At 45.4% G+C, this 27796-nt stretch overlaps 1 protein-coding gene and 35 non-coding genes across 36 annotated transcripts; 18 read left to right on the forward strand and 18 right to left on the reverse strand.

Moving 5' to 3' along the window:
* Positions 1 to 901: 901 nt before the first annotated feature.
* trnaa-agc (transfer RNA alanine (anticodon AGC)) lies at positions 902 to 974 on the reverse strand. The gene has a single exon. It is a non-coding gene; the product is annotated as a tRNA-Ala (tRNA).
* A 120-nt stretch (positions 975 to 1094) lies between these two features.
* On the forward strand, positions 1095 to 1177 carry trnas-gcu (transfer RNA serine (anticodon GCU)). The gene has a single exon. It is a non-coding gene; the product is annotated as a tRNA-Ser (tRNA).
* A 976-nt stretch (positions 1178 to 2153) lies between these two features.
* Positions 2154 to 2226, reverse strand: trnaa-agc (transfer RNA alanine (anticodon AGC)). The gene has a single exon. It is a non-coding gene; the product is annotated as a tRNA-Ala (tRNA).
* A 120-nt stretch (positions 2227 to 2346) lies between these two features.
* On the forward strand, positions 2347 to 2428 carry trnas-gcu (transfer RNA serine (anticodon GCU)). The gene has a single exon. It is a non-coding gene; the product is annotated as a tRNA-Ser (tRNA).
* A 976-nt stretch (positions 2429 to 3404) lies between these two features.
* On the reverse strand, positions 3405 to 3477 carry trnaa-agc (transfer RNA alanine (anticodon AGC)). Its single transcript has one exon. It is a non-coding gene; the product is annotated as a tRNA-Ala (tRNA).
* A 120-nt stretch (positions 3478 to 3597) lies between these two features.
* Positions 3598 to 3679, forward strand: trnas-gcu (transfer RNA serine (anticodon GCU)). The gene has a single exon. It is a non-coding gene; the product is annotated as a tRNA-Ser (tRNA).
* A 976-nt stretch (positions 3680 to 4655) lies between these two features.
* Positions 4656 to 4728, reverse strand: trnaa-agc (transfer RNA alanine (anticodon AGC)). Its single transcript has one exon. It is a non-coding gene; the product is annotated as a tRNA-Ala (tRNA).
* A 120-nt stretch (positions 4729 to 4848) lies between these two features.
* On the forward strand, positions 4849 to 4930 carry trnas-gcu (transfer RNA serine (anticodon GCU)). The gene has a single exon. It is a non-coding gene; the product is annotated as a tRNA-Ser (tRNA).
* A 976-nt stretch (positions 4931 to 5906) lies between these two features.
* Positions 5907 to 5979, reverse strand: trnaa-agc (transfer RNA alanine (anticodon AGC)). Its single transcript has one exon. It is a non-coding gene; the product is annotated as a tRNA-Ala (tRNA).
* Positions 5980 to 6099: 120 nt separating this feature from the next.
* Positions 6100 to 6181, forward strand: trnas-gcu (transfer RNA serine (anticodon GCU)). Its single transcript has one exon. It is a non-coding gene; the product is annotated as a tRNA-Ser (tRNA).
* Positions 6182 to 7157: 976 nt separating this feature from the next.
* On the reverse strand, positions 7158 to 7230 carry trnaa-agc (transfer RNA alanine (anticodon AGC)). The gene has a single exon. It is a non-coding gene; the product is annotated as a tRNA-Ala (tRNA).
* A 120-nt stretch (positions 7231 to 7350) lies between these two features.
* Positions 7351 to 7432, forward strand: trnas-gcu (transfer RNA serine (anticodon GCU)). The gene has a single exon. It is a non-coding gene; the product is annotated as a tRNA-Ser (tRNA).
* Positions 7433 to 8408: 976 nt separating this feature from the next.
* Positions 8409 to 8481, reverse strand: trnaa-agc (transfer RNA alanine (anticodon AGC)). The gene has a single exon. It is a non-coding gene; the product is annotated as a tRNA-Ala (tRNA).
* A 120-nt stretch (positions 8482 to 8601) lies between these two features.
* trnas-gcu (transfer RNA serine (anticodon GCU)) lies at positions 8602 to 8683 on the forward strand. The gene has a single exon. It is a non-coding gene; the product is annotated as a tRNA-Ser (tRNA).
* Positions 8684 to 9659: 976 nt separating this feature from the next.
* trnaa-agc (transfer RNA alanine (anticodon AGC)) lies at positions 9660 to 9732 on the reverse strand. Its single transcript has one exon. It is a non-coding gene; the product is annotated as a tRNA-Ala (tRNA).
* Positions 9733 to 9852: 120 nt separating this feature from the next.
* On the forward strand, positions 9853 to 9934 carry trnas-gcu (transfer RNA serine (anticodon GCU)). Its single transcript has one exon. It is a non-coding gene; the product is annotated as a tRNA-Ser (tRNA).
* A 976-nt stretch (positions 9935 to 10910) lies between these two features.
* trnaa-agc (transfer RNA alanine (anticodon AGC)) lies at positions 10911 to 10983 on the reverse strand. The gene has a single exon. It is a non-coding gene; the product is annotated as a tRNA-Ala (tRNA).
* Positions 10984 to 11103: 120 nt separating this feature from the next.
* On the forward strand, positions 11104 to 11185 carry trnas-gcu (transfer RNA serine (anticodon GCU)). Its single transcript has one exon. It is a non-coding gene; the product is annotated as a tRNA-Ser (tRNA).
* Positions 11186 to 12161: 976 nt separating this feature from the next.
* Positions 12162 to 12234, reverse strand: trnaa-agc (transfer RNA alanine (anticodon AGC)). The gene has a single exon. It is a non-coding gene; the product is annotated as a tRNA-Ala (tRNA).
* A 120-nt stretch (positions 12235 to 12354) lies between these two features.
* trnas-gcu (transfer RNA serine (anticodon GCU)) lies at positions 12355 to 12436 on the forward strand. The gene has a single exon. It is a non-coding gene; the product is annotated as a tRNA-Ser (tRNA).
* Positions 12437 to 13412: 976 nt separating this feature from the next.
* On the reverse strand, positions 13413 to 13485 carry trnaa-agc (transfer RNA alanine (anticodon AGC)). The gene has a single exon. It is a non-coding gene; the product is annotated as a tRNA-Ala (tRNA).
* Positions 13486 to 13605: 120 nt separating this feature from the next.
* Positions 13606 to 13687, forward strand: trnas-gcu (transfer RNA serine (anticodon GCU)). The gene has a single exon. It is a non-coding gene; the product is annotated as a tRNA-Ser (tRNA).
* A 976-nt stretch (positions 13688 to 14663) lies between these two features.
* trnaa-agc (transfer RNA alanine (anticodon AGC)) lies at positions 14664 to 14736 on the reverse strand. The gene has a single exon. It is a non-coding gene; the product is annotated as a tRNA-Ala (tRNA).
* Positions 14737 to 14856: 120 nt separating this feature from the next.
* Positions 14857 to 14938, forward strand: trnas-gcu (transfer RNA serine (anticodon GCU)). Its single transcript has one exon. It is a non-coding gene; the product is annotated as a tRNA-Ser (tRNA).
* Positions 14939 to 15913: 975 nt separating this feature from the next.
* On the reverse strand, positions 15914 to 15986 carry trnaa-agc (transfer RNA alanine (anticodon AGC)). The gene has a single exon. It is a non-coding gene; the product is annotated as a tRNA-Ala (tRNA).
* A 120-nt stretch (positions 15987 to 16106) lies between these two features.
* Positions 16107 to 16188, forward strand: trnas-gcu (transfer RNA serine (anticodon GCU)). Its single transcript has one exon. It is a non-coding gene; the product is annotated as a tRNA-Ser (tRNA).
* A 975-nt stretch (positions 16189 to 17163) lies between these two features.
* Positions 17164 to 17236, reverse strand: trnaa-agc (transfer RNA alanine (anticodon AGC)). The gene has a single exon. It is a non-coding gene; the product is annotated as a tRNA-Ala (tRNA).
* Positions 17237 to 17356: 120 nt separating this feature from the next.
* On the forward strand, positions 17357 to 17438 carry trnas-gcu (transfer RNA serine (anticodon GCU)). Its single transcript has one exon. It is a non-coding gene; the product is annotated as a tRNA-Ser (tRNA).
* Positions 17439 to 18414: 976 nt separating this feature from the next.
* On the reverse strand, positions 18415 to 18487 carry trnaa-agc (transfer RNA alanine (anticodon AGC)). The gene has a single exon. It is a non-coding gene; the product is annotated as a tRNA-Ala (tRNA).
* A 120-nt stretch (positions 18488 to 18607) lies between these two features.
* On the forward strand, positions 18608 to 18689 carry trnas-gcu (transfer RNA serine (anticodon GCU)). Its single transcript has one exon. It is a non-coding gene; the product is annotated as a tRNA-Ser (tRNA).
* Positions 18690 to 19665: 976 nt separating this feature from the next.
* On the reverse strand, positions 19666 to 19738 carry trnaa-agc (transfer RNA alanine (anticodon AGC)). Its single transcript has one exon. It is a non-coding gene; the product is annotated as a tRNA-Ala (tRNA).
* Positions 19739 to 19858: 120 nt separating this feature from the next.
* On the forward strand, positions 19859 to 19940 carry trnas-gcu (transfer RNA serine (anticodon GCU)). The gene has a single exon. It is a non-coding gene; the product is annotated as a tRNA-Ser (tRNA).
* Positions 19941 to 20914: 974 nt separating this feature from the next.
* Positions 20915 to 20987, reverse strand: trnaa-agc (transfer RNA alanine (anticodon AGC)). The gene has a single exon. It is a non-coding gene; the product is annotated as a tRNA-Ala (tRNA).
* A 926-nt stretch (positions 20988 to 21913) lies between these two features.
* trnaa-agc (transfer RNA alanine (anticodon AGC)) lies at positions 21914 to 21986 on the forward strand. Its single transcript has one exon. It is a non-coding gene; the product is annotated as a tRNA-Ala (tRNA).
* Positions 21987 to 22026: 40 nt separating this feature from the next.
* On the forward strand, positions 22027 to 22099 carry trnaa-agc (transfer RNA alanine (anticodon AGC)). Its single transcript has one exon. It is a non-coding gene; the product is annotated as a tRNA-Ala (tRNA).
* A 1337-nt stretch (positions 22100 to 23436) lies between these two features.
* LOC134859990 (uncharacterized) lies at positions 23437 to 27035 on the reverse strand. Its single transcript, XM_063876814.1, has 8 exons — positions 26623 to 27035; positions 26249 to 26459; positions 25895 to 26103; positions 25607 to 25720; positions 24762 to 25024; positions 24236 to 24493; positions 23785 to 24071; positions 23437 to 23516 (listed from the first exon to the last, which is right to left on the reverse strand). Exons 2-7 carry the CDS (start codon positions 26445 to 26447, stop codon positions 23909 to 23911), a joined length of 1206 nt encoding a protein of 401 aa, XP_063732884.1. The 5' UTR covers positions 26448 to 26459; positions 26623 to 27035; the 3' UTR covers positions 23437 to 23516; positions 23785 to 23908.
* Between the last annotated feature and the right edge of the window lie 761 nt (positions 27036 to 27796).

Consider the following 27796-nt stretch of genomic DNA (forward strand, 5'->3'; position numbering starts at 1 on the left):
GGAAAAGAAAGGGGAAATAAAGAAAAACCGGAAAGATCTCTTTACGTTACGTCCGAAGATGATTGCCACACTACGCAGAGGCCACACTGTTGTTTAAGGGCAATCTTTGTGTGTTTTTGTGGTCTCAATAGCAATCAAAAAAGGGTCTGTGTGGACAGATGTAAATCCCATTCTGAAAGCGGTCAGGTTTCAATTAGTCTCCAATGTGAGCTTTGCAAAACTTACCTCCATAAAGTTTCCTCAACTGAACTAATCAAGTGTTGTGGAGAATGCGGGCATCGATCCCGCTACCTCTCACATGCAAAGCGAGCGCTCTACCATTTGAGCTAATTCCCCTATACAACAATGGTCTTGTAGCTCTGCAAATTTCCTTTCCTCCTACTCTCTTCCATGTCATTCCTTAGGAAGCCTACGTAAATCCTCTGAATATACACCTGGGTCGGATTTTTCAGTCAGGTTTGTAGAAACAGGACGAGGTTGCGGAGTGGTTAAGGTGATGGAATGCTATTCCATTGTGCTCCGCACACGTGGAATCAAATCCCCTCCTCGTCGTACTAAGGTTTGTTTCAAACTACCTTCTGCAATACCAAAAAAGCATGTTAATGTGGCTGACACCACAGGGTAAACTGAACACAAGATAGTTAATGCCACCAGAACCTTAGGCAGAATGCATCTCTAGTGTTGGCAGTCCAAAGATGAGTGCTCACCTACGCAGAGGCCACACTGTTGTTTAAGGGCAATCTTTTGTGTGTTTTTGTGGTCTCAATGGCAATCAAAAAAGGGTCTGTGTGGACAGACGTAGATCCCATTCTCAAGGCGGTCAGGGTTCGATTTGTGTCCAATGAGGGCTATGGCAAAACTTACTCCACAAAGTTTCCTCAACTGAAGTAGTCAAGTGTTGTGGAGAATGCGGGCATCGATCCCGCTACCTCTCGCATGCTAAGCGAGCGCTCTACCATTTGAGCTAATTCCCCTATACAACAATGGCCTTGTAGCTCGGCAAATGTACGGTCCTCCTACTCTCTTCCATGTCATTCATTTCAAAGCCTACTTAAATCCTGGGTCGGATTTCTGTGCCAGGTTTGTAGAAAAAGGACGAGGTGGCCGAGTGGTTAAGGCGATGGACTGCTAATCCATTGTGCTCTGCACGCGTGGGTTCGAATCCCCATCCTCGTCGTACTACGGTTTATTTCAAACTACCAAAAAAGAATGTTAATTTGGCTGACACCACAGGGTAAACTGAACATGTGATAGTAAATGCCACCAAAACCTTAGGCAGAATGCATCTCTTGACTGTTGACAGTCCGAAGATGATTGCTCACCTACGCAGAGGCCACACTGTTGTTTAAGGGCAATCTTTGTGTGTTTTTGTGGTCTCAATAGCAATCAAAAAAGGGTCTGTGTGGACAGATGTAAATCCCATTCTGAAGCGGTCAGGTTTCAATTAGTCTCCAATGTGAGCTTTGCAAAACTTACCTCCATAAAGTTTCCTCAACTGAACTAATCAAGTGTTGTGGAGAATGCGGGCATCGATCCCGCTACCTCTCACATGCAAAGCGACGCGCTCTACCATTTGAGCTAATTCCCCTATACAACAATGGTCTTGTAGCTCTGCAAATTTCCTTTCCTCCTACTCTCTTCCATGTCATTCCTTAGGAAGCCTACGTAAATCCTCTGAATATACACCTGGGTCGGATTTTTCAGTCAGGTTTGTAGAAACAGGACGAGGTTGCGGAGTGGTTAAGGTGATGGAATGCTATTCCATTGTGCTCCGCACACGTGGAATCAAATCCCCTCCTCGTCGTACTAAGGTTTGTTTCAAACTACCTTCTGCAATACCAAAAAACGATGTTAATGTGGCTGACACCACAGGGTAAACTGAACACAAGATAGTTAATGCCACCAGAACCTTAGGCAGAATGCATCTCTAGTGTTGGCAGTCCAAAGATGAGTGCTCACCTACGCAGAGGCCACACTGTTGTTTAAGGGCAATATTTTGTGTGTTTTTGTGGTCTCAATGGCAATCAAAAAAGGGTCTGTGTGGACAGACGTAGATCCCATTCTCAAGGCGGTCAGGGTTCGATTTGTGTCCAATGAGGGCTATGGCAAAACTTACTCCACAAAGTTTCCTCAACTGAAGTAGTCAAGTGTTGTGGAGAATGCGGGCATCGATCCCGCTACCTCTCGCATGCTAAGCGAGCGCTCTACCATTTGAGCTAATTCCCCTATACAACAATGGCCTTGTAGCTCGGCAAATGTCCGGTCCTCCTACTCTCTTCCATGTCATTCATTTCAAAGCCTACTTAAATCCTGGGTCGGATTTCTGTGCCAGGTTTGTAGAAAAAGGACGAGGTGGCCGAGTGGTTAAGGCGATGGACTGCTAATCCATTGTGCTCTGCACGCGTGGGTTCGAATCCCATCCTCGTCGTACTACGGTTTATTTCAAACTACCAAAAAAGAATGTTAATTTGGCTGACACCACAGGGTAAACTGAACATGTGATAGTAAATGCCACCAAAACCTTAGGCAGAATGCATCTCTTGACTGTTGACAGTCCGAAGATGATTGCTCACCTACGCAGAGGCCACACTGTTGTTTAAGGGCAATCTTTGTGTGTTTTTGTGGTCTCAATAGCAATCAAAAAAGGGTCTGTGTGGACAGATGTAAATCCCATTCTGAAAGCGGTCAGGTTTCAATTAGTCTCCAATGTGAGCTTTGCAAAACTTACCTCCATAAAGTTTCCTCAACTGAACTAATCAAGTGTTGTGGAGAATGCGGGCATCGATCCCGCTACCTCTCACATGCAAAGCGAGCGCTCTACCATTTGAGCTAATTCCCCTATACAACAATGGTCTTGTAGCTCTGCAAATTTCCTTTCCTCCTACTCTCTTCCATGTCATTCCTTTGGAAGCCTACGTAAATCCTCTGAATATACACCTGGGTCGGATTTTTCAGTCAGGTTTGTAGAAACAGGACGAGGTTGCGGAGTGGTTAAGGTGATGGAATGCTATTCCATTGTGCTCCGCACACGTGGAATCAAATCCCCTCCTCGTCGTACTAAGGTTTGTTTCAAACTACCTTCTGCAATACCAAAAAAGCATGTTAATGTGGCTGACACCACAGGGTAAACTGAACACAAGATAGTTAATGCCACCAGAACCTTAGGCAGAATGCATCTCTAGTGTTGGCAGTCCAAAGATGAGTGCTCACCTACGCAGAGGCCACACTGTTGTTTAAGGGCAATCTTTTGTGTGTTTTTGTGGTCTCAATGGCAATCAAAAAAGGGTCTGTGTGGACAGACGTAGATCCCATTCTCAAGGCGGTCAGGGTTCGATTTGTGTCCAATGAGGGCTATGGCAAAACTTACTCCACAAAGTTTCCTCAACTGAAGTAGTCAAGTGTTGTGGAGAATGCGGGCATCGATCCCGCTACCTCTCGCATGCTAAGCGAGCGCTCTACCATTTGAGCTAATTCCCCTATACAACAATGGCCTTGTAGCTCGGCAAATGTACGGTCCTCCTACTCTCTTCCATGTCATTCATTTCAAAGCCTACTTAAATCCTGGGTCGGATTTCTGTGCCAGGTTTGTAGAAACAGGACGAGGTGGCCGAGTGGTTAAGGCGATGGACTGCTAATCCATTGTGCTCTGCACGCGTGGGTTCGAATCCCATCCTCGTCGTACTACGGTTTATTTCAAACTACCAAAAAAGAATGTTAATTTGGCTGACACCACAGGGTAAACTGAACATGTGATAGTAAATGCCACCAAAACCTTAGGCAGAATGCATCTCTTGACTGTTGACAGTCCGAAGATGATTGCTCACCTACGCAGAGGCCACACTGTTGTTTAAGGGCAATCTTTGTGTGTTTTTGTGGTCTCAATAGCAATCAAAAAAGGGTCTGTGTGGACAGATGTAAATCCCATTCTGAAAGCGGTCAGGTTTCAATTAGTCTCCAATGTGAGCTTTGCAAAACTTACCTCCATAAAGTTTCCTCAACTGAACTAATCAAGTGTTGTGGAGAATGCGGGCATCGATCCCGCTACCTCTCACATGCAAAGCGAGCGCTCTACCATTTGAGCTAATTCCCCTATACAACAATGGTCTTGTAGCTCTGCAAATTTCCTTTCCTCCTACTCTCTTCCATGTCATTCCTTTGGAAGCCTACGTAAATCCTCTGAATATACACCTGGGTCGGATTTTTCAGTCAGGTTTGTAGAAACAGGACGAGGTTGCGGAGTGGTTAAGGTGATGGAATGCTATTCCATTGTGCTCCGCACACGTGGAATCAAATCCCCTCCTCGTCGTACTAAGGTTTGTTTCAAACTACCTTCTGCAATACCAAAAAAGCATGTTAATGTGGCTGACACCACAGGGTAAACTGAACACAAGATAGTTAATGCCACCAGAACCTTAGGCAGAATGCATCTCTAGTGTTGGCAGTCCAAAGATGAGTGCTCACCTACGCAGAGGCCACACTGTTGTTTAAGGGCAATCTTTTGTGTGTTTTTGTGGTCTCAATGGCAATCAAAAAAGGGTCTGTGTGGACAGACGTAGATCCCATTCTCAAGGCGGTCAGGGTTCGATTTGTGTCCAATGAGGGCTATGGCAAAACTTACTCCACAAAGTTTCCTCAACTGAAGTAGTCAAGTGTTGTGGAGAATGCGGGCATCGATCCCGCTACCTCTCGCATGCTAAGCGAGCGCTCTACCATTTGAGCTAATTCCCCTATACAACAATGGCCTTGTAGCTCGGCAAATGTACGGTCCTCCTACTCTCTTCCATGTCATTCATTTCAAAGCCTACTTAAATCCTGGGTCGGATTTCTGTGCCAGGTTTGTAGAAAAAGGACGAGGTGGCCGAGTGGTTAAGGCGATGGACTGCTAATCCATTGTGCTCTGCACGCGTGGGTTCGAATCCCATCCTCGTCGTACTACGGTTTATTTCAAACTACCAAAAAAGAATGTTAATTTGGCTGACACCACAGGGTAAACTGAACATGTGATAGTAAATGCCACCAAAACCTTAGGCAGAATGCATCTCTTGACTGTTGACAGTCCGAAGATGATTGCTCACCTACGCAGAGGCCACACTGTTGTTTAAGGGCAATCTTTGTGTGTTTTTGTGGTCTCAATAGCAATCAAAAAAGGGTCTGTGTGGACAGATGTAAATCCCATTCTGAAAGCGGTCAGGTTTCAATTAGTCTCCAATGTGAGCTTTGCAAAACTTACCTCCATAAAGTTTCCTCAACTGAACTTATCAAGTGTTGTGGAGAATGCGGGCATCGATCCCGCTACCTCTCACATGCAAAGCGAGCGCTCTACCATTTGAGCTAATTCCCCTATACAACAATGGTCTTGTAGCTCTGCAAATTTCCTTTCCTCCTACTCTCTTCCATGTCATTCCTTAGGAAGCCTACGTAAATCCTCTGAATATACACCTGGGTCGGATTTTTCAGTCAGGTTTGTAGAAACAGGACGAGGTTGCGGAGTGGTTAAGGTGATGGAATGCTATTCCATTGTGCTCCGCACACGTGGAATCAAATCCCCTCCTCGTCGTACTAAGGTTTGTTTCAAACTACCTTCTGCAATACCAAAAAAGCATGTTAATGTGGCTGACACCACAGGGTAAACTGAACACAAGATAGTTAATGCCACCAGAACCTTAGGCAGAATGCATCTCTAGTGTTGGCAGTCCAAAGATGAGTGCTCACCTACGCAGAGGCCACACTGTTGTTTAAGGGCAATCTTTTGTGTGTTTTTGTGGTCTCAATGGCAATCAAAAAAGGGTCTGTGTGGACAGACGTAGATCCCATTCTCAAGGCGGTCAGGGTTCGATTTGTGTCCAATGAGGGCTATGGCAAAACTTACTCCACAAAGTTTCCTCAACTGAAGTAGTCAAGTGTTGTGGAGAATGCGGGCATCGATCCCGCTACCTCTCGCATGCTAAGCGAGCGCTCTACCATTTGAGCTAATTCCCCTATACAACAATGGCCTTGTAGCTCGGCAAATGTACGGTCCTCCTACTCTCTTCCATGTCATTCATTTCAAAGCCTACTTAAATCCTGGGTCGGATTTCTGTGCCAGGTTTGTAGAAACAGGACGAGGTGGCCGAGTGGTTAAGGCGATGGACTGCTAATCCATTGTGCTCTGCACGCGTGGGTTCGAATCCCATCCTCGTCGTACTACGGTTTATTTCAAACTACCAAAAAAGAATGTTAATTTGGCTGACACCACAGGGTAAACTGAACATGTGATAGTAAATGCCACCAAAACCTTAGGCAGAATGCATCTCTTGACTGTTGACAGTCCGAAGATGATTGCTCACCTACGCAGAGGCCACACTGTTGTTTAAGGGCAATCTTTGTGTGTTTTTGTGGTCTCAATAGCAATCAAAAAAGGGTCTGTGTGGACAGATGTAAATCCCATTCTGAAAGCGGTCAGGTTTCAATTAGTCTCCAATGTGAGCTTTGCAAAACTTACCTCCATAAAGTTTCCTCAACTGAACTTATCAAGTGTTGTGGAGAATGCGGGCATCGATCCCGCTACCTCTCACATGCAAAGCGAGCGCTCTACCATTTGAGCTAATTCCCCTATACAACAATGGTCTTGTAGCTCTGCAAATTTCCTTTCCTCCTACTCTCTTCCATGTCATTCCTTTGGAAGCCTACGTAAATCCTCTGAATATACACCTGGGTCGGATTTTTCAGTCAGGTTTGTAGAAACAGGACGAGGTTGCGGAGTGGTTAAGGTGATGGAATGCTATTCCATTGTGCTCCGCACACGTGGAATCAAATCCCCTCCTCGTCGTACTAAGGTTTGTTTCAAACTACCTTCTGCAATACCAAAAAAGCATGTTAATGTGGCTGACACCACAGGGTAAACTGAACACAAGATAGTTAATGCCACCAGAACCTTAGGCAGAATGCATCTCTAGTGTTGGCAGTCCAAAGATGAGTGCTCACCTACGCAGAGGCCACACTGTTGTTTAAGGGCAATCTTTTGTGTGTTTTTGTGGTCTCAATGGCAATCAAAAAAGGGTCTGTGTGGACAGACGTAGATCCCATTCTCAAGGCGGTCAGGGTTCGATTTGTGTCCAATGAGGGCTATGGCAAAACTTACTCCACAAAGTTTCCTCAACTGAAGTAGTCAAGTGTTGTGGAGAATGCGGGCATCGATCCCGCTACCTCTCGCATGCTAAGCGAGCGCTCTACCATTTGAGCTAATTCCCCTATACAACAATGGCCTTGTAGCTCGGCAAATGTACGGTCCTCCTACTCTCTTCCATGTCATTCATTTCAAAGCCTACTTAAATCCTGGGTCGGATTTCTGTGCCAGGTTTGTAGAAACAGGACGAGGTGGCCGAGTGGTTAAGGCGATGGACTGCTAATCCATTGTGCTCTGCACGCGTGGGTTCGAATCCCATCCTCGTCGTACTACGGTTTATTTCAAACTACCAAAAAAGAATGTTAATTTGGCTGACACCACAGGGTAAACTGAACATGTGATAGTAAATGCCACCAAAACCTTAGGCAGAATGCATCTCTTGACTGTTGACAGTCCGAAGATGATTGCTCACCTACGCAGAGGCCACACTGTTGTTTAAGGGCAATCTTTGTGTGTTTTTGTGGTCTCAATAGCAATCAAAAAAGGGTCTGTGTGGACAGATGTAAATCCCATTCTGAAAGCGGTCAGGTTTCAATTAGTCTCCAATGTGAGCTTTGCAAAACTTACCTCCATAAAGTTTCCTCAACTGAACTAATCAAGTGTTGTGGAGAATGCGGGCATCGATCCCGCTACCTCTCACATGCAAAGCGAGCGCTCTACCATTTGAGCTAATTCCCCTATACAACAATGGTCTTGTAGCTCTGCAAATTTCCTTTCCTCCTACTCTCTTCCATGTCATTCCTTTGGAAGCCTACGTAAATCCTCTGAATATACACCTGGGTCGGATTTTTCAGTCAGGTTTGTAGAAACAGGACGAGGTTGCGGAGTGGTTAAGGTGATGGAATGCTATTCCATTGTGCTCCGCACACGTGGAATCAAATCCCCTCCTCGTCGTACTAAGGTTTGTTTCAAACTACCTTCTGCAATACCAAAAAAGCATGTTAATGTGGCTGACACCACAGGGTAAACTGAACACAAGATAGTTAATGCCACCAGAACCTTAGGCAGAATGCATCTCTAGTGTTGGCAGTCCAAAGATGAGTGCTCACCTACGCAGAGGCCACACTGTTGTTTAAGGGCAATCTTTTGTGTGTTTTTGTGGTCTCAATGGCAATCAAAAAAGGGTCTGTGTGGACAGACGTAGATCCCATTCTCAAGGCGGTCAGGGTTCGATTTGTGTCCAATGAGGGCTATGGCAAAACTTACTCCACAAAGTTTCCTCAACTGAAGTAGTCAAGTGTTGTGGAGAATGCGGGCATCGATCCCGCTACCTCTCGCATGCTAAGCGAGCGCTCTACCATTTGAGCTAATTCCCCTATACAACAATGGCCTTGTAGCTCGGCAAATGTACGGTCCTCCTACTCTCTTCCATGTCATTCATTTCAAAGCCTACTTAAATCCTGGGTCGGATTTCTGTGCCAGGTTTGTAGAAAAAGGACGAGGTGGCCGAGTGGTTAAGGCGATGGACTGCTAATCCATTGTGCTCTGCACGCGTGGGTTCGAATCCCATCCTCGTCGTACTACGGTTTATTTCAAACTACCAAAAAAGAATGTTAATTTGGCTGACACCACAGGGTAAACTGAACATGTGATAGTAAATGCCACCAAAACCTTAGGCAGAATGCATCTCTTGACTGTTGACAGTCCGAAGATGATTGCTCACCTACGCAGAGGCCACACTGTTGTTTAAGGGCAATCTTTGTGTGTTTTTGTGGTCTCAATAGCAATCAAAAAAGGGTCTGTGTGGACAGATGTAAATCCCATTCTGAAAGCGGTCAGGTTTCAATTAGTCTCCAATGTGAGCTTTGCAAAACTTACCTCCATAAAGTTTCCTCAACTGAACTAATCAAGTGTTGTGGAGAATGCGGGCATCGATCCCGCTACCTCTCACATGCAAAGCGAGCGCTCTACCATTTGAGCTAATTCCCCTATACAACAATGGTCTTGTAGCTCTGCAAATTTCCTTTCCTCCTACTCTCTTCCATGTCATTCCTTTGGAAGCCTACGTAAATCCTCTGAATATACACCTGGGTCGGATTTTTCAGTCAGGTTTGTAGAAACAGGACGAGGTTGCGGAGTGGTTAAGGTGATGGAATGCTATTCCATTGTGCTCCGCACACGTGGAATCAAATCCCCTCCTCGTCGTACTAAGGTTTGTTTCAAACTACCTTCTGCAATACCAAAAAAGCATGTTAATGTGGCTGACACCACAGGGTAAACTGAACACAAGATAGTTAATGCCACCAGAACCTTAGGCAGAATGCATCTCTAGTGTTGGCAGTCCAAAGATGAGTGCTCACCTACGCAGAGGCCACACTGTTGTTTAAGGGCAATCTTTTGTGTGTTTTTGTGGTCTCAATGGCAATCAAAAAAGGGTCTGTGTGGACAGACGTAGATCCCATTCTCAAGGCGGTCAGGGTTCGATTTGTGTCCAATGAGGGCTATGGCAAAACTTACTCCACAAAGTTTCCTCAACTGAAGTAGTCAAGTGTTGTGGAGAATGCGGGCATCGATCCCGCTACCTCTCGCATGCTAAGCGAGCGCTCTACCATTTGAGCTAATTCCCCTATACAACAATGGCCTTGTAGCTCGGCAAATGTACGGTCCTCCTACTCTCTTCCATGTCATTCATTTCAAAGCCTACTTAAATCCTGGGTCGGATTTCTGTGCCAGGTTTGTAGAAAAAGGACGAGGTGGCCGAGTGGTTAAGGCGATGGACTGCTAATCCATTGTGCTCTGCACGCGTGGGTTCGAATCCCATCCTCGTCGTACTACGGTTTATTTCAAACTACCAAAAAAGAATGTTAATTTGGCTGACACCACAGGGTAAACTGAACATGTGATAGTAAATGCCACCAAAACCTTAGGCAGAATGCATCTCTTGACTGTTGACAGTCCGAAGATGATTGCTCACCTACGCAGAGGCCACACTGTTGTTTAAGGGCAATCTTTGTGTGTTTTTGTGGTCTCAATAGCAATCAAAAAAGGGTCTGTGTGGACAGATGTAAATCCCATTCTGAAAGCGGTCAGGTTTCAATTAGTCTCCAATGTGAGCTTTGCAAAACTTACCTCCATAAAGTTTCCTCAACTGAACTAATCAAGTGTTGTGGAGAATGCGGGCATCGATCCCGCTACCTCTCACATGCAAAGCGAGCGCTCTACCATTTGAGCTAATTCCCCTATACAACAATGGTCTTGTAGCTCTGCAAATTTCCTTTCCTCCTACTCTCTTCCATGTCATTCCTTTGGAAGCCTACGTAAATCCTCTGAATATACACCTGGGTCGGATTTTTCAGTCAGGTTTGTAGAAACAGGACGAGGTTGCGGAGTGGTTAAGGTGATGGAATGCTATTCCATTGTGCTCCGCACACGTGGAATCAAATCCCCTCCTCGTCGTACTAAGGTTTGTTTCAAACTACCTTCTGCAATACCAAAAAAGCATGTTAATGTGGCTGACACCACAGGGTAAACTGAACACAAGATAGTTAATGCCACCAGAACCTTAGGCAGAATGCATCTCTAGTGTTGGCAGTCCAAAGATGAGTGCTCACCTACGCAGAGGCCACACTGTTGTTTAAGGGCAATCTTTTGTGTGTTTTTGTGGTCTCAATGGCAATCAAAAAAGGGTCTGTGTGGACAGACGTAGATCCCATTCTCAAGGCGGTCAGGGTTCGATTTGTGTCCAATGAGGGCTATGGCAAAACTTACTCCACAAAGTTTCCTCAACTGAAGTAGTCAAGTGTTGTGGAGAATGCGGGCATCGATCCCGCTACCTCTCGCATGCTAAGCGAGCGCTCTACCATTTGAGCTAATTCCCCTATACAACAATGGCCTTGTAGCTCGGCAAATGTACGGTCCTCCTACTCTCTTCCATGTCATTCATTTCAAAGCCTACTTAAATCCTGGGTCGGATTTCTGTGCCAGGTTTGTAGAAAAAGGACGAGGTGGCCGAGTGGTTAAGGCGATGGACTGCTAATCCATTGTGCTCTGCACGCGTGGGTTCGAATCCCATCCTCGTCGTACTACGGTTTATTTCAAACTACCAAAAAAGAATGTTAATTTGGCTGACACCACAGGGTAAACTGAACATGTGATAGTAAATGCCACCAAAACCTTAGGCAGAATGCATCTCTTGACTGTTGACAGTCCGAAGATGATTGCTCACCTACGCAGAGGCCACACTGTTGTTTAAGGGCAATCTTTGTGTGTTTTTGTGGTCTCAATAGCAATCAAAAAAGGGTCTGTGTGGACAGATGTAAATCCCATTCTGAAAGCGGTCAGGTTTCAATTAGTCTCCAATGTGAGCTTTGCAAAACTTACCTCCATAAAGTTTCCTCAACTGAACTAATCAAGTGTTGTGGAGAATGCGGGCATCGATCCCGCTACCTCTCACATGCAAAGCGAGCGCTCTACCATTTGAGCTAATTCCCCTATACAACAATGGTCTTGTAGCTCTGCAAATTTCCTTTCCTCCTACTCTCTTCCATGTCATTCCTTTGGAAGCCTACGTAAATCCTCTGAATATACACCTGGGTCGGATTTTTCAGTCAGGTTTGTAGAAACAGGACGAGGTTGCGGAGTGGTTAAGGTGATGGAATGCTATTCCATTGTGCTCCGCACACGTGGAATCAAATCCCCTCCTCGTCGTACTAAGGTTTGTTTCAAACTACCTTCTGCAATACCAAAAAAGCATGTTAATGTGGCTGACACCACAGGGTAAACTGAACACAAGATAGTTAATGCCACCAGAACCTTAGGCAGAATGCATCTCTAGTGTTGGCAGTCCAAAGATGAGTGCTCACCTACGCAGAGGCCACACTGTTGTTTAAGGGCAATCTTTTGTGTGTTTTTGTGGTCTCAATGGCAATCAAAAAAGGGTCTGTGTGGACAGACGTAGATCCCATTCTCAAGGCGGTCAGGGTTCGATTTGTGTCCAATGAGGGCTATGGCAAAACTTACTCCACAAAGTTTCCTCAACTGAAGTAGTCAAGTGTTGTGGAGAATGCGGGCATCGATCCCGCTACCTCTCGCATGCTAAGCGAGCGCTCTACCATTTGAGCTAATTCCCCTATACAACAATGGCCTTGTAGCTCGGCAAATGTACGGTCCTCCTACTCTCTTCCATGTCATTCATTTCAAAGCCTACTTAAATCCTGGGTCGGATTTCTGTGCCAGGTTTGTAGAAAAAGGACGAGGTGGCCGAGTGGTTAAGGCGATGGACTGCTAATCCATTGTGCTCTGCACGCGTGGGTTCGAATCCCATCCTCGTCGTACTACGGTTTATTTCAAACTACCAAAAAAGAATGTTAATTTGGCTGACACCACAGGGTAAACTGAACATGTGATAGTAAATGCCACCAAAACCTTAGGCAGAATGCATCTCTTGACTGTTGACAGTCCGAAGATGATTGCTCACCTACGCAGAGGCCACACTGTTGTTTAAGGGCAATCTTTGTGTGTTTTTGTGGTCTCAATAGCAATCAAAAAAGGGTCTGTGTGGACAGATGTAAATCCCATTCTGAAAGCGGTCAGGTTTCAATTAGTCTCCAATGTGAGCTTTGCAAAACTTACCTCCATAAAGTTTCCTCAACTGAACTAATCAAGTGTTGTGGAGAATGCGGGCATCGATCCCGCTACCTCTCACATGCAAAGCGAGCGCTCTACCATTTGAGCTAATTCCCCTATACAACAATGGTCTTGTAGCTCTGCAAATTTCCTTTCCTCCTACTCTCTTCCATGTCATTCCTTTGGAAGCCTACGTAAATCCTCTGAATATACACCTGGGTCGGATTTTTCAGTCAGGTTTGTAGAAACAGGACGAGGTTGCGGAGTGGTTAAGGTGATGGAATGCTATTCCATTGTGCTCCGCACACGTGGAATCAAATCCCCTCCTCGTCGTACTAAGGTTTGTTTCAAACTACCTTCTGCAATACCAAAAAAGCATGTTAATGTGGCTGACACCACAGGGTAAACTGAACACAAGATAGTTAATGCCACCAGAACCTTAGGCAGAATGCATCTCTAGTGTTGGCAGTCCAAAGATGAGTGCTCACCTACGCAGAGGCCACACTGTTGTTTAAGGGCAATCTTTTGTGTGTTTTTGTGGTCTCAATGGCAATCAAAAAAGGGTCTGTGTGGACAGACGTAGATCCCATTCTCAAGGCGGTCAGGGTTCGATTTGTGTCCAATGAGGGCTATGGCAAAACTTACTCCACAAAGTTTCCTCAACTGAAGTAGTCAAGTGTTGTGGAGAATGCGGGCATCGATCCCGCTACCTCTCGCATGCTAAGCGAGCGCTCTACCATTTGAGCTAATTCCCCTATACAACAATGGCCTTGTAGCTCGGCAAATGTACGGTCCTCCTACTCTCTTCCATGTCATTCATTTCAAAGCCTACTTAAATCCTGGGTCGGATTTCTGTGCCAGGTTTGTAGAAACAGGACGAGGTGGCCGAGTGGTTAAGGCGATGGACTGCTAATCCATTGTGCTCTGCACGCGTGGGTTCGAATCCCATCCTCGTCGTACTACGGTTTATTTCAAACTACCAAAAAAGAATGTTAATTTGGCTGACACCACAGGGTAAACTGAACATGTGATAGTAAATGCCACCAAAACCTTAGGCAGAATGCATCTCTTGACTGTTGACAGTCCGAAGATGATTGCTCACCTACGCAGAGGCCACACTGTTGTTTAAGGGCAATCTTTGTGTGTTTTTGTGGTCTCAATAGCAATCAAAAAAGGGTCTGTGTGGACAGATGTAAATCCCATTCTGAAAGCGGTCAGGTTTCAATTAGTCTCCAATGTGAGCTTTGCAAAACTTACCTCCATAAAGTTTCCTCAACTGAACTAATCAAGTGTTGTGGAGAATGCGGGCATCGATCCCGCTACCTCTCACATGCAAAGCGAGCGCTCTACCATTTGAGCTAATTCCCCTATACAACAATGGTCTTGTAGCTCTGCAAATTTCCTTTCCTCCTACTCTCTTCCATGTCATTCCTTTGGAAGCCTACGTAAATCCTCTGAATATACACCTGGGTCGGATTTTTCAGTCAGGTTTGTAGAAACAGGACGAGGTTGCGGAGTGGTTAAGGTGATGGAATGCTATTCCATTGTGCTCCGCACACGTGGAATCAAATCCCCTCCTCGTCGTACTAAGGTTTGTTTCAAACTACCTTCTGCAATACCAAAAAAGCATGTTAATGTGGCTGACACCACAGGGTAAACTGAACACAAGATAGTTAATGCCACCAGAACCTTAGGCAGAATGCATCTCTAGTGTTGGCAGTCCAAAGATGAGTGCTCACCTACGCAGAGGCCACACTGTTGTTTAAGGGCAATCTTTTGTGTGTTTTTGTGGTCTCAATGGCAATCAAAAAAGGGTCTGTGTGGACAGACGTAGATCCCATTCTCAAGGCGGTCAGGGTTCGATTTGTGTCCAATGAGGGCTATGGCAAAACTTACTCCACAAAGTTTCCTCAACTGAAGTAGTCAAGTGTTGTGGAGAATGCGGGCATCGATCCCGCTACCTCTCGCATGCTAAGCGAGCGCTCTACCATTTGAGCTAATTCCCCTATACAACAATGGCCTTGTAGCTCGGCAAATGTACGGTCCTCCTACTCTCTTCCATGTCATTCATTTCAAAGCCTACTTAAATCCTGGGTCGGATTTCTGTGCCAGGTTTGTAGAAACAGGACGAGGTGGCCGAGTGGTTAAGGCGATGGACTGCTAATCCATTGTGCTCTGCACGCGTGGGTTCGAATCCCATCCTCGTCGTACTACGGTTTATTTCAAACTACCAAAAAAGAATGTTAATTTGGCTGACACCACAGGGTAAACTGAACATGTGATAGTAAATGCCACCAAAACCTTAGGCAGAATGCATCTCTTGACTGTTGACAGTCCGAAGATGATTGCTCACCTACGCAGAGGCCACACTGTTGTTTAAGGGCAATCTTTGTGTGTTTTTGTGGTCTCAATAGCAATCAAAAAAGGGTCTGTGTGGACAGATGTAAATCCCATTCTGAAAGCGGTCAGGTTTCAATTAGTCTCCAATGTGAGCTTTGCAAAACTACCTCCATAAAGTTTCCTCAACTGAACTAATCAAGTGTTGTGGAGAATGCGGGCATCGATCCCGCTACCTCTCACATGCAAAGCGAGCGCTCTACCATTTGAGCTAATTCCCCTATACAACAATGGTCTTGTAGCTCTGCAAATTTCCTTTCCTCCTACTCTCTTCCATGTCATTCCTTTGGAAGCCTACGTAAATCCTCTGAATATACACCTGGGTCGGATTTTTCAGTCAGGTTTGTAGAAACAGGACGAGGTTGCGGAGTGGTTAAGGTGATGGAATGCTATTCCATTGTGCTCCGCACACGTGGAATCAAATCCCCTCCTCGTCGTACTAAGGTTTGTTTCAAACTACCTTCTGCAATACCAAAAAAGCATGTTAATGTGGCTGACACCACAGGGTAAACTGAACACAAGATAGTTAATGCCACCAGAACCTTAGGCAGAATGCATCTCTAGTGTTGGCAGTCCAAAGATGAGTGCTCACCTACGCAGAGGCCACACTGTTGTTTAAGGGCAATCTTTTGTGTGTTTTTGTGGTCTCAATGGCAATCAAAAAAGGGTCTGTGTGGACAGACGTAGATCCCATTCTCAAGGCGGTCAGGGTTCGATTTGTGTCCAATGAGGGCTATGGCAAAACTTACTCCACAAAGTTTCCTCAACTGAAGTAGTCAAGTGTTGTGGAGAATGCGGGCATCGATCCCGCTACCTCTCGCATGCTAAGCGAGCGCTCTACCATTTGAGCTAATTCCCCTATACAACAATGGCCTTGTAGCTCGGCAAATGTACGGTCCTCCTACTCTCTTCCATGTCATTCATTTCAAAGCCTACTTAAATCCTGGGTCGGATTTCTGTGCCAGGTTTGTAGAAAAAGGACGAGGTGGCCGAGTGGTTAAGGCGATGGACTGCTAATCCATTGTGCTCTGCACGCGTGGGTTCGAATCCCATCCTCGTCGTACTACGGTTTATTTCAAACTACCAAAAAAGAATGTTAATTTGGCTGACACCACAGGGTAAACTGAACATGTGATAGTAAATGCCACCAAAACCTTAGGCAGAATGCATCTCTTGACTGTTGACAGTCCGAAGATGATTGCTCACCTACGCAGAGGCCACACTGTTGTTTAAGGGCAATCTTTGTGTGTTTTTGTGGTCTCAATAGCAATCAAAAAAGGGTCTGTGTGGACAGATGTAAATCCCATTCTGAAAGCGGTCAGGTTTCAATTAGTCTCCAATGTGAGCTTTGCAAAACTTACCTCCATAAAGTTTCCTCAACTGAACTAATCAAGTGTTGTGGAGAATGCGGGCATCGATCCCGCTACCTCTCACATGCAAAGCGAGCGCTCTACCATTTGAGCTAATTCCCCTATACAACAATGGTCTTGTAGCTCTGCAAATTTCCTTTCCTCCTACTCTCTTCCATGTCATTCCTTTGGAAGCCTACGTAAATCCTCTGAATATACACCTGGGTCGGATTTTTCAGTCAGGTTTGTAGAAACAGGACGAGGTTGCGGAGTGGTTAAGGTGATGGAATGCTATTCCATTGTGCTCCGCACACGTGGAATCAAATCCCCTCCTCGTCGTACTAAGGTTTGTTTCAAACTACCTTCTGCAATACCAAAAAAGCATGTTAATGTGGCTGACACCACAGGGTAAACTGAACACAAGATAGTTAATGCCACCAGAACCTTAGGCAGAATGCATCTCTAGTGTTGGCAGTCCAAAGATGAGTGCTCACCTACGCAGAGGCCACACTGTTGTTTAAGGGCAATCTTTGTGTGTTTTTGTGGTCTCAATGGCAATCAAAAAAGGGTCTGTGTGGACAGACGTAGATCCCATTCTCAAGGCGGTCAGGGTTCGATTTGTGTCCAATGAGGGCTATGGCAAAACTTACTCCACAAAGTTTCCTCAACTGAAGTAGTCAAGTGTTGTGGAGAATGCGGGCATCGATCCCGCTACCTCTCGCATGCTAAGCGAGCGCTCTACCATTTGAGCTAATTCCCCTATACAACAATGGCCTTGTAGCTCGGCAAATGTACGGTCCTCCTACTCTCTTCCATGTCATTCATTTCAAAGCCTACTTAAATCCTGGGTCGGATTTCTGTGCCAGGTTTGTAGAAACAGGACGAGGTGGCCGAGTGGTTAAGGCGATGGACTGCTAATCCATTGTGCTCTGCACGCGTGGGTTCGAATCCCATCCTCGTCGTACTACGGTTTATTTCAAACTACCAAAAAAGAATGTTAATTTGGCTGACACCACAGGGTAAACTGAACATGTGATAGTAAATGCCACCAAAACCTTAGGCAGAATGCATCTCTTGACTGTTGACAGTCCGAAGATGATTGCTCACCTACGCAGAGGCCACACTGTTGTTTAAGGGCAATCTTTGTGTGTTTTTGTGGTCTCAATAGCAATCAAAAAAGGGTCTGTGTGGACAGATGTAAATCCCATTCTGAAAGCGGTCAGGTTTCAATTAGTCTCCAATGTGAGCTTTGCAAAACTTACCTCCATAAAGTTTCCTCAACTGAACTAATCAAGTGTTGTGGAGAATGCGGGCATCGATCCCGCTACCTCTCACATGCAAAGCGAGCGCTCTACCATTTGAGCTAATTCCCCTATACAACAATGGTCTTGTAGCTCTGCAAATTTCCTTTCCTCCTACTCTCTTCCATGTCATTCCTTTGGAAGCCTACGTAAATCCTCTGAATATACACCTGGGTCGGATTTTTCAGTCAGGTTTGTAGAAACAGGACGAGGTTGCGGAGTGGTTAAGGTGATGGAATGCTATTCCATTGTGCTCCGCACACGTGGAATCAAATCCCCTCCTCGTCGTACTAAGGTTTGTTTCAAACTACCTTCTGCAATACCAAAAAAGCATGTTAATGTGGCTGACACCACAGGGTAAACTGAACACAAGATAGTTAATGCCACCAGAACCTTAGGCAGAATGCATCTCTAGTGTTGGCAGTCCAAAGATGAGTGCTCACCTACGCAGAGGCCACACTGTTGTTTAAGGGCAATCTTTTGTGTGTTTTTGTGGTCTCAATGGCAATCAAAAAAGGGTCTGTGTGGACAGACGTAGATCCCATTCTCAAGGCGGTCAGGGTTCGATTTGTGTCCAATGAGGGCTATGGCAAAACTTACTCCACAAAGTTTCCTCAACTGAAGTAGTCAAGTGTTGTGGAGAATGCGGGCATCGATCCCGCTACCTCTCGCATGCTAAGCGAGCGCTCTACCATTTGAGCTAATTCCCCTATACAACAATGGCCTTGTAGCTCGGCAAATGTACGGTCCTCCTACTCTCTTCCATGTCATTCATTTCAAAGCCTACTTAAATCCTGGGTCGGATTTCTGTGCCAGGTTTGTAGAAAAAGGACGAGGTGGCCGAGTGGTTAAGGCGATGGACTGCTAATCCATTGTGCTCTGCACGCGTGGGTTCGAATCCCATCCTCGTCGTACTACGGTTTATTTCAAACTACCAAAAAAGAATGTTAATTTGGCTGACACCACAGGGTAAACTGAACATGTGATAGTAAATGCCACCAAAACCTTAGGCAGAATGCATCTCTTGACTGTTGACAGTCCGAAGATGATTGCTCACCTACGCAGAGGCCACACTGTTGTTTAAGGGCAATCTTTGTGTGTTTTTGTGGTCTCAATAGCAATCAAAAAAGGGTCTGTGTGGACAGATGTAAATCCCATTCTGAAAGCGGTCAGGTTTCAATTAGTCTCCAATGTGAGCTTTGCAAAACTTACCTCCATAAAGTTTCCTCAACTGAACTAATCAAGTGTTGTGGAGAATGCGGGCATCGATCCCGCTACCTCTCACATGCAAAGCGAGCGCTCTACCATTTGAGCTAATTCCCCTATACAACAATGGTCTTGTAGCTCTGCAAATTTCCTTTCCTCCTACTCTCTTCCATGTCATTCCTTTGGAAGCCTACGTAAATCCTCTGAATATACACCTGGGTCGGATTTTTCAGTCAGGTTTGTAGAAACAGGACGAGGTTGCGGAGTGGTTAAGGTGATGGAATGCTATTCCATTGTGCTCCGCACACGTGGAATCAAATCCCCTCCTCGTCGTACTAAGGTTTGTTTCAAACTACCTTCTGCAATACCAAAAAAGCATGTTAATGTGGCTGACACCACAGGGTAAACTGAACACAAGATAGTTAATGCCACCAGAACCTTAGGCAGAATGCATCTCTAGTGTTGGCAGTCCAAAGATGAGTGCTCACCTACGCAGAGGCCACACTGTTGTTTAAGGGCAATCTTTTGTGTGTTTTTGTGGTCTCAATGGCAATCAAAAAAGGGTCTGTGTGGACAGACGTAGATCCCATTCTCAAGGCGGTCAGGGTTCGATTTGTGTCCAATGAGGGCTATGGCAAAACTTACTCCACAAAGTTTCCTCAACTGAAGTAGTCAAGTGTTGTGGAGAATGCGGGCATCGATCCCGCTACCTCTCGCATGCTAAGCGAGCGCTCTACCATTTGAGCTAATTCCCCTATACAACAATGGCCTTGTAGCTCGGCAAATGTACGGTCCTCCTACTCTCTTCCATGTCATTCATTTCAAAGCCTACTTAAATCCTGGGTCGGATTTCTGTGCCAGGTTTGTAGAAAAAGGACGAGGTGGCCGAGTGGTTAAGGCGATGGACTGCTAATCCATTGTGCTCTGCACGCGTGGGTTCGAATCCCATCCTCGTCGTACTACGGTTTATTTCAAACTACCAAAAAAGAATGTTAATTTGGCTGACACCACAGGGTAAACTGAACATGTGATAGTAAATGCCACCAAAACCTTAGGCAGAATGCATCTCTTGACTGTTGACAGTCCGAAGATGATTGCTCACCTACGCAGAGGCCACACTGTTGTTTAAGGGCAATCTTTGTGTGTTTTTGTGGTCTCAATAGCAATCAAAAAAGGGTCTGTGTGGACAGATGTAAATCCCATTCTGAAAGCGGTCAGGTTTCAATTAGTCTCCAATGTGAGCTTTGCAAAACTTACCTCCATAAAGTTTCCTCAACTGAACTAATCAAGTGTTGTGGAGAATGCGGGCATCGATCCCGCTACCTCTCACATGCAAAGCGAGCGCTCTACCATTTGAGCTAATTCCCCTATACAACAATGGTCTTGTAGCTCTGCAAATTTCCTTTCCTCCTACTCTCTTCCATGTCATTCCTTAGGAAGCCTACGTAAATCCTCTGAATATACACCTGGGTCGGATTTTTCAGTCAGGTTTGTAGAAACAGGACGAGGTTGCGGAGTGGTTAAGGTGATGGAATGCTATTCCATTGTGCTCCGCACACGTGGAATCAAATCCCCTCCTCGTCGTACTAAGGTTTGTTTCAAACTACCTTCTGCAATACCAAAAAAGCATGTTAATGTGGCTGACACCACAGGGTAAACTGAACACAAGATAGTTAATGCCACCAGAACCTTAGGCAGAATGCATCTCTAGTGTTGGCAGTCCAAAGATGAGTGCTCACCTACGCAGAGGCCACACTGTTGTTTAAGGGCAATCTTTGTGTGTTTTTGTGGTCTCAATAGCAATCAAAAAAGGGTCTGTGTGGACAGACGTAATCCCATTCTCAAGGCGGTCAGGGTTCGATTTGTGTCCAATGAGGGCTATGGCAAAACTTACTCCACAAAGTTTCCTCAACTGAAGTAGTCAAGTGTTGTGGAGAATGCGGGCATCGATCCCGCTACCTCTCGCATGCTAAGCGAGCGCTCTACCATTTGAGCTAATTCCCCTATACAACAATGGCCTTGTAGCTCGGCAAATGTCCGGTCCTCCTACTCTCTTCCATGTCATTCATTTCAAAGCCTACTTAAATCCTGGGTCGGATTTCTGTGCCAGGTTTGTAGAAAAAGGACGAGGTGGGCCACCTCGTCCTTTTTCAACAGTGCCCTTAAACAACAGTGTGGCCTCTGCGTAGGTGAGCACTCATATTTGGACTGCCAACACTAGAGATGAATTCTGCCTAAGGTTCTGGTGGCATTAACTATCTTGTGTTCAGTTTACCCTGTGGTGTCAGCCACATTAACATGCTTTTTTGGTATTGCAGAAGGTAGTTTGAAACAAACCTTAGTACGACGAGGAGGGGATTTGATTCCACGTGTGCGGAGCACAATGGAATAGCATTCCATCACCTTAACCACTCGGCCACCTCGTCCTGTTTCTACAAACCTGACTGAAAAATCCGACCCAGGTGTATATTCAGAGGATTTACGTAGGCTTCCAAAGGAATGATATGGAAGAGAGTAGGAAGAAAGGAAATATGGAGAGCTACAAGACCATTGTTGAATAGGGGAATTAGCTCAAATGGTAGAGCGCTCGCTTTGCATGTGAGAGGTAGCGGGATCGATGCCCGCATTCTCCACAACAGTTGATTTGTTCAGTTGAGGAAACTTTGTGGATTAAGTTTTGCCATAGCCCTCATTGGACACAAGTCGAACCCTGACCGCCTTGGGAATGGGATTTACCTCTGTCCACACAGACCCTTTTTTGATTGCTATTGAGACCACAAAAACACACAAAGACACTCGGCCACCTCGTCCTGTTTCTACAAACCTGGCACAGAAATCCGACCCAGGATTTAAGTAGGCTTTGAAATGAATGACATGGAAGAGAGTAGGAGGACCGGACATTTGCCGAGCTACAAGGCTATTGTTGTATAGGGGAATTAGCTCAAATGGTAGAGCGCTCGCTTAGCATGCGAGAGGTAGCGGGATCGATGCCCGCATTCTCCACAACACTTGACTACTTCAGTTGAGGAAACTTTGTTGTATAGGGGAATTAGCTCAAATGGTAGAGTGCTCGCTTAGCATGCGAGAGGTAGCGGGATCGATGCCCGCATTCTCCACAACACTTGACTACTTCAGTTGAGGAAACTTAGTGGAGTAAGTTTTGCCATAGCCCTCATTGGACACAAATCGAACCCTGACCGCCTTGAGAATGGGATCTACGTATGTCCACACAGACCCTTTTTTGATTGCTATCGAGACGACAAAAACACACAAAAGATTGCCCTTAAACAACAGTGTGGCCTCTGCGTAGGTGAGCAATCATCTTCGGACTGTCAACAGTCAAGAGATGCATTCTGCCTAAGGTTTTGGTGGCATTAACTATCTTGTGTTCAGTTTACCCTGTGGTGTCAGCCACATGAACATGCTTTTTTGGTATTGCTTTAGGTAGTTTGAAACAAACCTTAGTACGACGAGGATGGGATTCGAACCCACGCGTGCAGAGCACAATGGATTAGCAGTCCATCGCCTTAACCACTCGGCCAAAAAGGGGCAAAAGGGACTGCTACGGTGGGGGAAAGAAAGGAAAGAGAAGGGAAGAAGGGGGAAAAAGAAAACAAGAGATTTCATAGGACTTCCACACCAATAAACTGATATTTTCAACAAAAGTCTTTTCACTTTCAACCTTTCACAAAAGTTAGTTGCACGATAACAAATTCACAGGTAAATTTACCTTTTTTTTATTCTTTCAGGAATACCATCAAACCACTTTGAAAAACTGTTTTTACACAAAAATAATGTTCTAGACAATACAAATAGTTATACACAATAATAAAAGTATTATATACATAGTTGCCGATTAATTGTTTGTCCATCGACAAATCGATTTTTTTTTCAGTAGTCGTTGCATCTTTATAAGCTTTACTGCTTTTCAAGAGTCTTTTTCCATTCTGCAATGGTCTGTCCGGATGCTGGACAGTACCACTTTCCCTTAATCTGGGTATGGCCAGTGCTTTTGTTTTTGCACTTACCACATGTTCCACACTGATAATGGTACCCCTCTTTGATGTGCCGCTTTTTTGGTGGCTCCCCTCTTGCCACACGCTCCTGGTCTTCAAGTGCTGCCCTTTGCATTCTCCATTTTCGGTGCCGATTTAAGAGGGCTGATGCCTGATCAGATGACGATGCTGTTGCCAGTGCTGATACAGGAGTTGTTGGTAGCAGCTGCGAGGATGAGGCAAGAGATGGGGCTGGTGGAAGAAGACCCTGCGTGTACGGGGATGAGGCAAGAGATGGGGCTGGTGGAAGAACAACCTGCGTGTACGGGGATGAGGCAAGAGGTGGGGCTGGTGGAAGAACAACCTGCGTGTACGAGGATGAGGTAGGAGATGGGGCTGCTGGCATATGGTACGGCCATGAGGCAGGAGATGGGGCTGCTGGCATATGGTACGGCCATGAGGCAGGAGATGGGGCTGGTGGAAGAAGATCCTGCGTGTAAGAGGATGAGGCAAGAGGTGGGGCTGGTGGAAGAAGACCCTGCGTGTACGAGGATGAGGCAAGAGGTGGGGCTGGTGGAAGAACAACCTGCGTGTACGGGGATGAGGCAAGAGGTGGGGCTGGTGGAAGAACAACCTGCGTGTACGAGGATGAGGTAGGAGATGGGGCTGCTGGCATATGGTACGGCCATGAGGCAGGAGATGGGGCTGCTGGCATATGGTACGGCCATGAGGCAGGAGATGGGGCTGGTGAAGAAGATCCTGCGTGTAAGAGGATGAGGCAAGAGGTGGGGCTGGTGGAAGAAGACCTGCGCATACAAGGATGAGGCAGGAGAATCAGGCCATGCATTGTACCACTCAGGAGGACAATGCTGTGCTGAGCCAGTTCGGACACTGTGGCGCCGGCGTATCACTGACTCGCCCTCACGATTTTCAGGCTCCGGGAATTCCATGATGACATGTCGATGTTCCACAGGGGCAAGAAGGGAGCTCTCTGGGTTTTGGCAGAAAATCTTTTGCTGCAGAGACCTTCTGGGGAAGCTGTACTCCTTGGAGCAATGAGTCCCGACCTGTCCTTTTCTGCCTCTCATGCAGCCTGGGAAAAATATGTTAAAATGTTTTAATTCCATACAAGCACAATTGCAAAAGGTCTTAGTTGATCAAAGTCATTTATGTAATGTTAAATTTATAAAATATATGTATACATTTCTCCGATGCAGCTGTTAAAAGTGAATGTAGCAAGCCAAAAATGTATCTTACCAAGAAGACACTGTGGTGTTGTTTATAGTAACCAGGACCAAGTTGGTCTTGTCCTGTATCACCAGGCTGTCTTCGAGCAGCTGTTTTATGTGGCAGTATGTCTTCACCATTGACTGCGCAACTGGCAAGGTTTTCCCCTTGCAGTCTTTTGGCCTGTTTCTTGCCAGCTCGTACTCCTTCCAGAGCCTCAGGGAAACGCATTCCGATACCCTGTTTTTATCAGGTCTCTGGGCAGCCTGGCCATGGGTCATGAATAGTCTGAAGGAAAAAGACAATGTGATCAATATTATACAAACACACAGTTCCACTTATTGAGGCATTTTATGAATCACGATACACAGTATAATGCCACTTCACGATTTGACAGTTCGCCTGTCTGAATCTGTTACTAAAGAGTCTAAAATGCTGTGAGGACATACAGAACAACATGACTTTGCTTGTGTGACATTGCTCAAGTGTAACATGAAATTACAATTATAATACATGTGAATTATGTAATGTGTGCATCCACTATAGGTCAGTTCACCTTTCAGCAGCTTGCTGACCAGGTGCAGAGCCACTGCGTTTCCTTGACGCTCTCCACGGCCCAGGCAAGGTCTTCTTCTTGCTTTTCAGGCTGTATTTGGAGGGAGCCTTGTCCATGGCAGACATATTACCATACAACCGCACAATTTCAGCTATTTCTGCGGTTGACAGCGCAGTGATTGTGCGGTTGAGGTCAACTAGGTACTCTGCCAATGAATCAACCGCCTCCCATCCAGGAACACCTCTTATGTCACATCGGCTATCCTGAAAAATGAACAACAACCATTGGGACTGTGAGACACCGCTTTTCATCAAAACTGGCTTTACTGGGAATTTGTGAGAGAAATGCAGAGGAAACAGACAGACTTAACAGTTCAATGATTTCTTGTGCATAAATAAGTTTAAAGGCAGGTGTTGGCACTGGCTGACAGTGAGTGACTGATGAGGTAAGTGAGAACAGGTGAGCAGGTGAATGAGGAAGCTGGTGAAAAAATATTTGAGCATCTGGTGGACAGGCAGGAAATGGCAATTAATGGTTTTGAGGAAGTGGGAATGTGACTGAAGAGGGGGACAGAGTGGCAGAATTTGACGCAATTTAAGCAGCATTACTTAATCACCCAGCTGCGTCATTTATGACCCTCTTGCTGCGAGTCGACAGTGCTAACCATTGCACCACCAACAGTTTTATTATTGTATTATATAATTGCCACAAAATGTATTGTGCGATAAGCATACAACACCAAAGACAAATTGAACAATGAAACAGCTCATTGATAGCATGTGCAAATCAATAATTTCTCCTGTAGAATTTCAATGACAAAATGATCATACAATTAGTCAGATTACCTGAGATGATGCGTCAGCATGGAAAGAAGGACTGTGAGGTGGTGAAATGGCCAACTCGTCTTCAGACTGGGCTTCAGGTTGACCCTCACTGCAAATCTCAACCGCATCCAACGACTCCACCAACAGTTATGAGAAAAATATCCGTAGATTAAAAATTGCTTCTGTACAAAAGTTGCTCTAAAGACAAAATTGAGCCTATACAATAAAACACCTCATTCATAGCATGTGCAAATAAATAATCTCCTGTAGAATTCCAATGACATGATGATTATGCAGTGATCAGATTACCTGAGAGTCAGCATGGAGAGAAGGACTTTCGTGATGTGGGCTCTCACTGAGAGTCTCAGTGGCATCACTTATTGTGATGTCAAGAAAGTCCTCCTCCGGAACGTCAACCTGAAGGTCTGGCAGAATGAGGCCAAGTTCACCGTGCTGTTGACCCAGCAGGTCTCCTCTGTCCGACTGAGCCAGCAAATACTCCACAGCAATACGCTCACCTGCCATAAAATAATCATTATAAAAAAACATTTCGAATTCAGAGGAATGGAGAAGTTTGCACTGGAAAGAAAACTTCATTTGTTGAATGTGTTGGACTAAAAAGGAGTAGTCACAAGGAGAATGGCGTCTCCTGGAGCATCTTACCAGTTGGTCTCCCAGGAGGGTTGAACTCTGGTAGCAGTGCACTACCGAGGACTCGGTTGCTGAGGATGTTTAGCTCGACATCAGTCGGACATCGTACATCCTCGTGTGTGACGCACCACTCACATCCACAGCTGCACGTGCTCGGTTGAGATTCCACCTGGACCCACCTCAAGCATGTACATCTGGGTGTGCATCGCATTAGATCTCCATCCTTGAAAAAACAAAATGTTTATAATTATTGAAATATTAGTTGCACTTATTAAGCGATGATACACTTTCACGCATGTGTGCAATCTTTTCTCAGAGACTTGAGAATTGTTCTTATGACTATAATTCAACAGCAGACATGTAAAATACATACAATTTCCATTTACCTGGGATAAAAGTGCACTGGTGGCGATGGAAGCTTTCCACCGAAGACGACCCTCTGCCACACCTCAACACATCCAAGACCTTGTTACCCTTGACTAACCCTGAGAGTTTTGTATATAGCTCGAGTCCCGGGGGATCCTGAATGCATGGCAAGTGCTTCTGTTGCACCTCCCACACACGTGCCATGCTCTCAGGGTTAATCAAGGGTAAACCTGAGGTGTCTGTTAAATCCCACATGGAGTTCAAAAGGCCTTGGATTAGGCTGCGGCTCTCCTCTACCCCACGAGTTCTCCTTCTGCAATGTCTGGCCAGTTCACGTGAGCTGATGCTGGCCAGAACTTGAGCTTCTGAAGGAGCATGACCAGCATGCTTCTTCTTAAGCTCAGACCTTTTAGCGTCTTTCAGATTACCAATGTCATCCTGGTCCCACTCGAAAATACAGCTGGACAACTTGGAGCAGAAAGTGCCATAGAGAGGATGGTGTTCTGTTGTGAGACCAGTGGTGAAGCGCCGCATGAAATTGAAAATGTCTAGTTTCACTTTGGTCTTCCACGGTCGAAACCACACAAGAACCGGGGGTGCACCTGTACAAATGAACAACAAGGTCTGAATGAATGCATATAGTTATAATTCCAATTCCATTATGACTGAAAGCTTACAGGCAGCAGTTGGTAGTGGCTGAAAAGACAGACAAAGCATCTAGGCTGGTATTTGCAGTGAGTGACCGATGACACTCCAAGGAGAGGAGGCGAGGAAAAGGATTCACGGATGTACAAACTGAGAAATTAAAAGAGAGCGGCAAGTATGGTGGCAACCTATCATATAGAATAAAGTACCTCATTCCAACAACTTGAATGTTGGTTTTATTTGGGTATCAGAAAAAATAATATAAGACTTTATTTACCCTGATGGAAATTGCTGTGCAGTGGTTGCAATACAAAGTGGGAAGAGTGCAAATATATCAAGAGACTTTATGTATCCCAAGGGAAATGTAGGTGCAACAGTTCAATACAAAGAAGGAAGGAGAATACACACCAAATATAATTAAATATAACCAGAATAACTAAGCATAAACTACATACAACTAAATGTATCAACAGTAAGATCAGTATTACAAATATGAAATAGTTTACAGTAACTACCTAGGTATGTACAATATACAACAATACGCATAGT

Source organism: Eleginops maclovinus, chromosome 23 (genome assembly GCF_036324505.1).
Source record: "Eleginops maclovinus isolate JMC-PN-2008 ecotype Puerto Natales chromosome 23, JC_Emac_rtc_rv5, whole genome shotgun sequence".
Taxonomy (NCBI): domain Eukaryota; kingdom Metazoa; phylum Chordata; class Actinopteri; order Perciformes; family Eleginopidae; genus Eleginops; species Eleginops maclovinus.

What these genes read in the sequence shown, in the direction of transcription:
- LOC134859990 (XM_063876814.1), bottom strand. Translation starts at nt 26,447, where the DNA reads ATGCGATGCACACCCAGATGTACATGCTTGAGGTGGGTCCAGGTGGAA. An exon ending in CCCTCCTGGGAGACCAACTG is followed by an intron (nt 26,104 to 26,248) that starts GTAAGATGCTCC and finishes ATTTTATGGCAG; the next exon opens with GTGAGCGTATTGCTGTGGAG. An exon ending in AACACCACAGTGTCTTCTTG is followed by an intron (nt 24,072 to 24,235) that starts GTAAGATACATT and finishes TATTTTTCCCAG; the next exon opens with GCTGCATGAGAGGCAGAAAA.